At 45.9% G+C, this 10548-nt stretch overlaps 1 protein-coding gene and 1 long non-coding RNA gene across 7 annotated transcripts; one reads left to right on the top strand and one right to left on the bottom strand.

Moving 5' to 3' along the window:
* Positions 1-2610: 2610 nt before the first annotated feature.
* LOC136472236 (factor of DNA methylation 1-like) lies at positions 2611-10542 on the bottom strand. 4 transcript variants are annotated; one of them, XM_066469963.1, is made up of 9 exons: positions 10035-10542; positions 9373-9470; positions 7304-8196; positions 7003-7184; positions 4255-4344; positions 3876-4160; positions 3492-3701; positions 3015-3272; positions 2611-2924 (listed from the first exon to the last, which is right to left on the bottom strand). In XM_066469963.1, exons 1-8 carry the CDS (start codon positions 10464-10466, stop codon positions 3045-3047), a joined length of 2418 nt encoding a protein of 805 aa, XP_066326060.1. In that variant the 5' UTR covers positions 10467-10542; the 3' UTR covers positions 2611-2924; positions 3015-3044. The 4 variants fall into 4 exon arrangements, with proteins under 4 accessions (XP_066326060.1, XP_066326061.1, XP_066326063.1 ...); XM_066469964.1 differs by having other exon boundaries at positions 2611-2917; XM_066469966.1 differs by lacking the exon at positions 9373-9470.
* On the top strand, positions 3693-6673 carry LOC136476483 (uncharacterized). Of its 3 annotated transcripts, XR_010763595.1 has the most exons (6): positions 3693-3828; positions 4131-4371; positions 4580-5675; positions 5754-5858; positions 5942-6063; positions 6168-6673. It is a non-coding gene; the product is annotated as an uncharacterized lncRNA (long non-coding RNA). The 3 variants fall into 3 exon arrangements; XR_010763594.1 differs by having other exon boundaries at positions 4131-5675; XR_010763596.1 differs by lacking the exon at positions 4131-4371 and having other exon boundaries at positions 3695-3828.
* Positions 10543-10548: the final 6 nt, after the last annotated feature.

The raw sequence follows: 10548 nt of genomic DNA, 5'->3' as shown, positions 1-10548 counted from the left end.
AAGTTCCGACTACATCAAGCCGCCAAGCGAGCCGTCCGAGTCGCCGACTAGCGTCATAAGGACGACGTCGTCCGGACTACTCGCTCCAACCGTCTGCCACGTCACAATATTGATCGCCGCGAAGAACGGCGCTATGACGACCGCGACCGCCACAATGACGACAGGCTGGAAAACTCGAGGGCCGAGCAATTTCGTCGACGCCGACCAGATAACATCATACGTCGCCGATAAGACATTTTGCTGCATTTAATACAACTTTCTCCAATTATTTTCTCCGAGTTTTCGCCATGCTTCTCCAATTATTATTTCTTCGGTTATTTTTCATAATTAAATGTCTCCACGTTTAACATCTTCGTGTTAAAGATGTTCCATAATGCAATATCCGATCAATTGATCGGACTGTTCGGCGCTCACTTCTACTCGGCGCTCACTTCGCCAACCAACTGGTCGGATTGTCTGTCACTTTATCGTCAGCTACGTTTAGGGAGAAGCAGATGGGAATTTTCCATCATCATCACCATTTGCGGCGGCGACTCAGCTCCGTGAGATGGCGATCTCAACTCAAGGCTCTGAGGCGCATCGCTCTTCGTAAGAGTTCTCCGGAGGTCCAACGCTGTGCTTCGTCGGCACCAATCAAAGAGATGGCTACATGCGGCAAGCCAGCAGCATGTAGGTCAACTTCAAGAATTGGGCTACATCACCTGACGTCATCATCCTTCGGCGGCGCTCGTCAGCCCTCATCGATGGCTCGCGTGGTCCTCGCTATCGACTCGACATTACGAGGCAATTCACGACGACGCATTATGATTTTCACTAAGATCAACGTCAACAAGCAAAGCACGACGTATTATCGATAATACCATGCAAGATAAGTAAACAAACCATCACAGTGTTTTGACTGCATCTACATACAGCCTCGAGCATACATGCAAGAAATAAATTCTCTTGTTACCGATCTACACTCACGAAACCTGACTCCCACGTCATCAATCCAAATGAGCTAAGTCATGGTTTTTTCCATTGAATATTCTAACATATATAACTTTGTCTACCTTGATATCTGTCAACAGCAGCGGCGCCCCTGTGCTTTCTCCATTTGTTTTCCATATTTTTTTTTCTCAAATTACTTATTTCTCCATGCTAAACATCTTTAAGATGACGTATACTATTGCCATTCAAATTGGACTGCGCCCTCGCCTCGGTCAGACATGCTCAAGGGCTTCGCGTCCCCACGTGAATTGACTTTGCCAGGCTCCGAGCCGCCCGAGCCGCTGAGGCGCCGAGCCGCCGTGCCACCAAGCCGCTGTGCCGCTGAGACGCCAAGCTGCCGAGCCGCTGTGCCGCCGAGCCGTCAAGCGAGCCGCCTCAGTCGTAAGCACTCTCCATGTTCTCCAAATTTTGCCACGGCCTCCATATTTCGCCATGGTCTCCAAATTTTATCACGGTCTCCAAATTTCACCACTGTCTCCATATTTCGCTACGGTCTCCAATGTTCACCACAGTATAGTGCCAAGCACTATCCAAATTTTACTCCAATATCCAGTGCTAAGCACGGGGATTTCATTCTTTTTACAAATAAGAACAAACTCTAAATAAACATAAACTGCTCTGCAGGATATGAAATTCACCGATATATCGTTCCTGATAAACTCCGCTCTACTTTCTTCACCACTGCGTTCATATATTCTGTTATCCGTCCTACATATTTGTATTGCAGGATTATCGTGTAGATGGTTGCACCACCTGGCCTTTGAATTTCTCCGCCGATCAACTGGTCGAACCATAGGTTCATGCCTTCGTCGCCAACCAGTTGGTCAGACTGTTTGGCGTTCATATCTACTCGACGTCACTTCGCCGCCGACCAGTTGTTTGGGCTGCTCGGCGCTCGATTCTTCGTCAACCAACTGGTCGGATTGTCTGTCCCTTCATCATCAGTGATGCTGGGGGCCCGCCTGCCAGGCTGGAGACTCTTCGGTATTCGGATTCTTCGTGCAAGCGTCGCCAGCTAAGTTGGAGACTCCCCGGGCGATCGGATTTTGCTGGCTCTCGACTGTCGATTTGCCTTTTGGCTCACTATATTTTGCCGACGCCGCATGTCATATGTGCTATCAAGGTACTCCATGCTGTCCACATCAAGGTGCTGATCCTGGGCGGCACGTCAGGAGCCTTGATAAGTACATCTATCACAGCAACCCAGTGCTAAGTACTTTTCATTTTCTCCATGTTTTACTTCTTGGTGTTGTCGAATTTTGCTATCCAGTGCTAAGCACAGGGACTTCGTCCTTCACACATAATTCTTTGATCCTGCTACAAGATGTTTCTCTATCTTACAGCAGGCTCGGAGACTAAGTGTGTACACTTCACCTTGTGGTGAATGTACTGTTATTCCTTCTTACTAGTTTTCAGCTAAGCTAGGGGCTAGCTGTGTGCTCGAATACACTTCATCTAAGGTCGATGTCTCCGGCAAGCTCCGCCGCTGCTTTCTCCGTCGATCAACTGGTCGGACCGCTAGGTTCATGACCTTCGTCGCTAACCAGTTGGTCGGACTGTTCGGCTACACCATCATCAGACATCAGCTCATCATTCATCACACAAGTTGCTTCATGGAGATAAATCAGATTTAGTTTGACAAAGAAAAGCGCCAAATGCGCCGTAGCCAGTGTCTACAAAAGTATGTTGCAGGGGCCAAATGGCACATGCCATTCCCATGGCTCTTCAGAAAATGTAAAGGGGTCCATACTTTTAAAACTGTACCAACTGATGCTGATCTCCCCTATTTGATTTCCGACAAAAAAAAGAGAAGTGCTAAATGAAACTAATGAAGCATGCTCCCGCTAAGGAAAACACAGTCGCAGATAGATCATCTTCAGTGGTGTCTGGACTTGCTGATGATGCTGATAGTCAGCTGACCCCCAAACTGCAAACTGATGAATCAATTGATCAGCACCCCATACAAGATGACAGAATAGACATAATCTCACAGAGTGTTTGCAGAATGCGACCAGAATACAGACCTTAACTTGTTCCAGTGAGGCGGCAGGATCTTATCTTCGGCACTTCTGTGCCTTCCATCGCTTCAGAACGTGCTGTATGGCTTCTGTTATGCTGGCCTTTCGGTTCTCTTTGTTGTTCCAGAGTTCAGATACCACGTAGCTGCCGCTAGCGTTGTACTCATTGATCTCCAGCAATGCAGTAGTCACAGCCTTGTACACCTCCTCGCCAAGCTGTTTCTTCAAGCCCACCAGCTTCTCATCCTTGTCATTGATGATTTGCTGAAACATAACACATCAGGTTAGTGTTGCCAATTTGCCAAGCTGCGAGACAACAGGTCCTCTTGGGTTGACTGATTAACGCAGTTAATTTGAGGTTTAAACAGTTAATAAGCTACATTGAATCAGATGACGACAGTAAGACGAAATATTGACATTGCTAGGTATTGCCAGAAAATTTGAAGGAAGATAAAAGATGTGCATTCTTTTCATTGGGCATACCTCTGTAGTTGAGCCTGTGGTCACTATCTTGAAAGGATGCCAATTAGGGTCCTTCAGATGCTCTTGCCACAAGGAGACAAATTCAGCAGCTTTCATTTCAGCATCTTCTCCATACCTTTGCTTGCAAGATAGAACAAAGGGCTTCTCATCCAGTTCACCCATTCTCTTGATTCCAATGTTGCTACGAGGACCTAATAAATCTGCCAAACCCTGCAAAATATCCACAAAAACTCTCTGAGGCAGAGTCAAAAGGACAGGAAGGCTTATTTGAAGGAACCCATGTCTAAAGAAGGCGTGGATCTAAACATGATAAAATTAGGAAGAATATCTAACTAAGGTATGTCTCTGCAGATTTTCTGAAAATATACTGCAATATGATATTACCGTGATCAACTCTTTCTTTGCATCTTGAATCTCATCATTGGTCATCCTTTCTTTAACAACAAGAGTTTGGTTGAGAGCTTCAAGATCTTCCATCTCTTCAATTCTTTCATTCAGTTCTGCTGTCAGCTTCTCAGAATGTTTCTTCACATCAACACCCTCTCCTTCCATGTGTTTCACCACCTCCAGTTTGCCTTTAAGTTGTTCAATATCTAGCTCCAGCTTTTGTTTTTCATCCACCTGCCTTTCTAACTGCAGGATTTTGTTCAGAGCATCCTCCTTCTCTTTCTGTTTTGAGTTTTGGATCCCAAATAAGTTGGAGTGCATGAAAACTAAAAGAAAACTCAATGGCATCAACAAGAAAAAGGAAGGATGTGCATACCTCATGTTTCTCAAGAAGCTGTAGCACCCGTTGATCAGCTTTCTGTTGCTCAATTCTAGCCATGTTGAGGGAATCGTTTTGGTCAGCATTCTGCAGGGAAATAAGTACAAAAGATAGGTATCAATAAATTATTCATTATTGGCAGGACTATGAATCAATTCAGAAACTTTCTGAAATGTGATAGTGATAAAGAAGACATGTAAAATAGAGAGAATTCCCTATCCTCCATTGAAAATAGTTGTTGTTCCTTCTCTACCATCGTAAAGTTAAAATTTTGTTGTAGACCATAGATGTTGATGATTTTTGTTATTACTTTGATTCACAGGATGGATCCTAATTCTAGTTATTTACTGGAAATCAGAATTTTTGGTAATCCCAAAAAAAACTAGAAAAGATTGTTCTAGTTTTGTGATTGAGAAGGTTTTAGACTCAGATACAACAAACTTTAAGGACTTTGTTGAATGGATGGTAGACAAGTACACGCCAAGTGTTTCCAGAAGCTGAACATAGGGAGTGTATGTTCCATTTGGTGACCAACTTTAAGAAGTACAGAGGTAAGGTATTTGATGATCACCTTTCGGCAGGAGCCTACTCATGGCACCCACACTTCTTTGAGAAGCATTGGTCTGCAATGGAGCAAGTGAAATCGGCAGCAACTGAATATCTTAGGAATTGGTGCAAAATGTTGTGGACTAGAAGCCAATTTTCATCTAGATGCAAGGTTGACTATGTAACCAACAATCTAGCAGAGAGCTTCAACAATTGGATAAAACAGTATAAGTCCATGAACTTGGACGACTTAATGGACAAGATCAGACAAGTGCTTATGGTAAAGTGGAACCAAAGGAGAAAAGTTGCCATGAAGTTGGAAGGTTCGATTCTACTCCACATCGTCAAGAAATTGAATGAAAGGAGCAGGGACTTAGACATGGATGTCTTGGAGTGCTCAAGTGAAGTTGGTGAGGTATCTGTACTAAGTGGTAGTGGCTTTAGGTGTGTTGTAAACTTGCAAGGTAGGCCTGCACCTGTAGAAAATGGCAGGTTTGTGGCATCCCTTGCGTCCATGCTATTGCTTTTATCACATCGTTGACCAATGTACCACTTGAGAACTATGTGGACTCCTATTATTCTGTACAAATATTTAGAGCTGCATATGATCACCTAATCCCAGCGAAGCCAGACAAGTCCCAATGGCCCAAAGGTTGCCATGGATTCTTCATGCACCCACCCCTTCTAAAAAAGTAAAAAGCACGGCTGGTAGGAGGAAGACAGAAAGGTTTAAAGGCTCTAGTGAGACTGGGGGAAACACAACTAGAAAGAAAGGACAACACAAGTGTCCTATTTGCAAGGACTATGGGCATCATTGGCACAAATGCAAAAAAGGGTGACCCAGCTGACATTGCAGCAATGATGTCTGTGAGGTACTAAGCTGCAGACTTTTGTTAGCTTTTCCAGTAATTGTTTATGCAGTTATTCATGTTTTCTTTTGGTCAATGCAGAGGACCACCCAAGAAGAAGAGGAGAACCACCATAGCATCCACAGAATCCAGTGTTGTTCCTTTTCATGAAGAAGCACCAGCAAGTTCTATGAGGTTCCCACCAAGGTTTGCATGGAAAAAATGCTCTGAATTCCTTTTGTTTCCATGAGTTTGTTATCCAAATTATAACTCACTTCATTTTGGTACAGCCAAAACATTGACATCTTAAGTTCTGGAAAGGAAAAAAACTAAAAAAAAGGCACCTCAAGTTGCAACTAACAAAAAAAGGCAAAGGCAAAGTTGACAACTCAAGTTCTGGAAAATCTTTGAGGTAAAATATCAAATCTGATTGTGTACATGTACTTGTGACTTTTAGCGTGCTGAAAAATATCTCCATGACTTGCTGAACTGAAATGAATATGTATACATGTTCAGGTGTGGTTCTGGAATTGGCTCAAACCAACCAGAAGCTCTTTCCATCGAGTATCCTATGGCTGGGTCAATTTCACAAGAACAGAAACAAGGACAAGGTGAAGATGATGCATCAACCAAAGAAAGCAAGAAAATTGCAGCAGCAACCAAAAGAAAGGAAAGGCCTGGAGGGAAGGCAAAGAACCTCAAAAGGAAGTGGTGGAACTTGACAGCCCAGCCATGTCCACTAGAAGCAAGACAGTGTTGCCTACTAATCCTTCTATGGCCACAAGAAGTAAAAGGAGGCTTAGTCTGCAAATCACCTTATTCTAATTTAATATAGAGATGCAAACATGATGTACTGTGAGCATATGCTCCTTCTGCTTGGTCTCTGTAAACCAATCTGTATGAATGATTTGGGCACTATCTATGTACTATGAATGTGAGACTGTTTGTGAACAACCATGTCTGTGATGAATGCTATATAATATGATAAAATCAGTGATGCGGTATTTTATATATCATTACCATTTGTATTATTATTGTGTGATTATTGGTATGCCAATAACATTTATTTTGCTGAAAATTGTATATATCATGATGGCAGGAAAGGGAACATGGAAATATTTGCAGCATGCTACCTTAAGGGTATATTGGTCTTTTCCTACACTGACTCACACTGTTAGCAGGTTCACTGGACAGCAGTGTCATGAAGGGATAAAAAGTTTAATTTGATGGCTGGTAAGGAAATTTTAACTTTATAATGGCAGAGAAGGAACAACAACTATTTTCAATGGCGGATAGGGAATTCTCTCTAAAATAAACAGTAGCACCAATAGAAATGAGGATGCACCAATACCTTTTTCCTCTCTTCCTCCAGTTTTCTTCTTTCCATGTCAGTTTGAGCAACTTGTTCATTTAGTTCCTTGGACCTCCTTTCGATGCTACTCTCTTTCTCAGCCAACTGTTTTCTCAGTTTTTCAGTCTCCTGAAAAACTCTCTGTGTATGCTCACGGGCAGCAGACTGCATATTCCTCATTTCTGTGAAAAGGATAAATAAAAATACAATAGGCACAATCATTTTAGGCAATATAAATGAGCATAACATCCATAAAGTTCTGACAGGAGAATATTTCACAACTGGAATTCAATGAGTGTACCTTCATTATAACGTTTGTGCAGCAAATCACTTTCTTCCATAACTTTCTGAAGGGAGAGATTCATTTGATTACACCTGCACTCTAGTTCCTGCAGATACTTGCTTTTAGCGGTGATCTGTTGAGTCAAATTAGCTATGAGATTGTCAGTCTTGCTGGACATCTCTTGTTCCAATTCAGACACTGTCTTGAGGTCACCATTTGCTGACAAGAACCTACCAACTGGGTCACCTGATTTGTAATCCTCTTCTTTTGCCAGCCATCCAAACACATATTTTACATGTTGCTTTGTTTCCTTCCATTCCAGTTTACCCAAGCGCTGTGACTTGAAATAGTTATGGAATGCTAAGGCATTCTTGAACCCAATCCAATCCTTGGTGAAAAGAACAATGACATAACCAGTATACCCATTGTCACCATACACAGCAGTAACTTGCACGGGTTTGAAATCAGCTAGCTGCTTCATCAGTATGCCTCCACCCCCCTGGGTTTGTTCGGCCGGAACATTTGTGAGGATGCCCATCCAGGGCCAAACAAACACTTCCAGATCTTGCACTGGCTTTGGAGGGTTACTAAGCGCAATAGCCTGCCATGGTGGCAATGTGGCTGCCGCATCAGCATGGTCCTCTTTGAGAAGTTTCGCCAGGGCCTGGTGGTTTGCCTTCACCTTTGCAGCACGGTTGGATGCGCCCACCCCAACAGCGTGCTGAAGCAGCTCGTTGTAACGGTAGTCCTGCTTCTTCTTCCCTGGACAGAATGGGCACCTGAACCTGTCACTACCCAGCCTTGCCACAAACTTGCCAGACTTGAGGTCCACGTATGACTTCTCAGCATAGTCATCAATATCAGTCTCACTTAGCTCTGATGACTCATCAGAGCTGCAGTCCATTGCAGACCTAAGAAAAAACAGAAATATCCATCCAGGTCAGAACATTATTCACTTGATTCAAGAACAACAAAATAAGCTGGGCAGACATAAGAAAAACAGAAATATCCAATGCAGACCTAAGAAAAACAGAAATATCCATTGCAACAGTATATTGTTCTGACAAGATTCAAGAACTCGTTATGTAATAGAAATTGTAATAAGGTGGCAGAATGTTTAGCTCTCCACGGAGCTTATGTGTTGGAGTCTGGCTCAGATATGTTAATGAGCCAAGTACCTTCATATGTAATGGACCTTGTAAAAGGCGATTTGCCTGTGAGTGATGTTTAATGTAGATGCTTTTCTGATATAAAAAAAGATTCAAGAACAACAAATAAGAAAGAACTGGTGTCTAAGAAAATTATAAGCTGTCCAACAATCCCAAAAGGCACCAGCCACCGCCAATCACACCCCAAGCCCAGGCCCGGCACACAAAGCATAATGTACCTCGACCTCGATGACAGGCAGCACCCTAGTGAGGCAATTTCGCGAACAACTTGCGCTGGTGGTAAAAGCAGCCAGCCAGCCAGCCACGCCGAGGGTTAGGGGTTCCCCGGCGGTCCCCCGCCCCCAGCGCGCGCACGGAAACCGACATCGACGCCACGGGACGAGACATGGGTGGGGGTCGACCGGGTCAGCGACCACCCCCAACCCCAAGACGGAGCGTAGAAGCGACCGGACGAGGTCGACGTCAAGTCGCTGCGGCCGCCGGAGCCGGCGGCAGCGACGAAGTGGGTGCAGACAAATGGGAGCCCGGGGCCCCGGACCGTGTGGGGTGTGCTAGGAAGGAAGGAAGTGGTTCGAGGCCCATTACAGGCGGGCTTGGTGCTGGGCCGGGAATAATCTCCGGCCTTGTTGTTCTCCCCACGGATGCATCGACTGAAAAATGATCTGTGTTGAAACATCGTGTTTTCTTTTATAAAAAAAAGTGGAAAGATCGTGTCGAGATGCAAGAACACACCCAAAAAAAAGAACGAACATGCAGAAGCATAATTAGTACGCGTAAATGGAAACTATGCAAGAGAGCACACTGTAGATCCAAGTAAAACAGACATCCGTGCCGCATCTCGTTGCAAAAGTTTCGAGTCTCAGAGAGGGGAGGAGGTACGTAGAGAGGGAGGGAAGGCGGTACAGCTCGTGCACGTACCACTGCTGATCGTGTGCCATCGGTCGATCTCGACCTCCGCGAGGGAGATGAACGAACGGTGCGGTGCCTGTGTGTGAAATTGCAGTGTAAGCCTCCACCTGCAGGAGTGGGAAGGCGATGGAACAGTCAGTTCAATACTTAATTGTTCATGGAGCAATAATTAGTTTACAAATCCGATCTGCTTCGATCTACTAGGAGAAAGCAGTGGTGAATGCAGTTTGAAGAATTCTAATGCCAATCATCGAAGCATATGACCACCAAAGTGCCAAAACCCCCAAAGGAATTAAGCAGCCAATCAGAAAACCCCAAAGTGCCAATACCCCCAGCGTGAGCACAGGGATCTGAGCGACGCGCGCGGAGGATAGATCATAGATGGATGGTGGATCAAAACGAGGAAGCAAATAAACACGAAGAAGAAGAGCACAGCGCGGGTATAGCCGCGGTTCCGTCCATGGAGCAGGAGCAGGAGCAGCGCAGAAGTGCAGGCGCGCGTGGCGTGGCGAGACGAACCATCAGCAGCACGTCCAACAAACGCTCCAGGTGCGGGCGTGGCGTTCATCAATCATAAGGACGAATCGAAACGAATGAAACACGAGACTACCGAGCGAGCAGAACCACCGTACCAACCAAAAGAGGCGAAAGCAAAACGAACAGCCACTCACCGGCGAGCAGAGGTAGATGGATGGATCGCTCTCCTCCTCCTCCTCGGTTCCTCCCTCTAGGCCCGGCCCGGCGGCTCTCGCGGTTGCGGTGGTGGTGGAGAAGAAGCAGGCAGGGGCGCGGAGACGTGACGGACGGACGGTGTGACGGAGGAGAGGGTTTTCGTGCCGGCCCTCTGCTCCGTCAGAAACAGAGGAGGGAGGGAGGGTTTTCGTGCCTCTTCTGCTCCGCTTTGTAGCCAGCCAGGCAGAGAAAGGGCAGGAACGGAGAGGCCGCTCGTGCTCGCCTCGCCCTCGCCCTCGCCCTCGCCCGTGTCTCACTGGCGATGTGGGCCTAGTAGAGCGCGGCCAGCCTCTTCCACTTCCACTCCGTCCGACTCCTGAATCCTCTCCTGGCTCCCCCACGCGGTCGGTCGTTGGCACCTGGCATGCCATTCGATTTCGCTCGCGGCCGTGGTCCCCGTACGTCGCCCCTCCGCTCTCTGGACTCCGGAGGAGAGGTGGGCGTGGGCGTGGG

This window comes from Miscanthus floridulus, chromosome 8 (assembly GCF_019320115.1).
Source record: "Miscanthus floridulus cultivar M001 chromosome 8, ASM1932011v1, whole genome shotgun sequence".
NCBI lineage: Eukaryota > Viridiplantae > Streptophyta > Magnoliopsida > Poales > Poaceae > Miscanthus > Miscanthus floridulus.
This window is presented reverse-complemented; position numbering and strand designations above follow the sequence as displayed.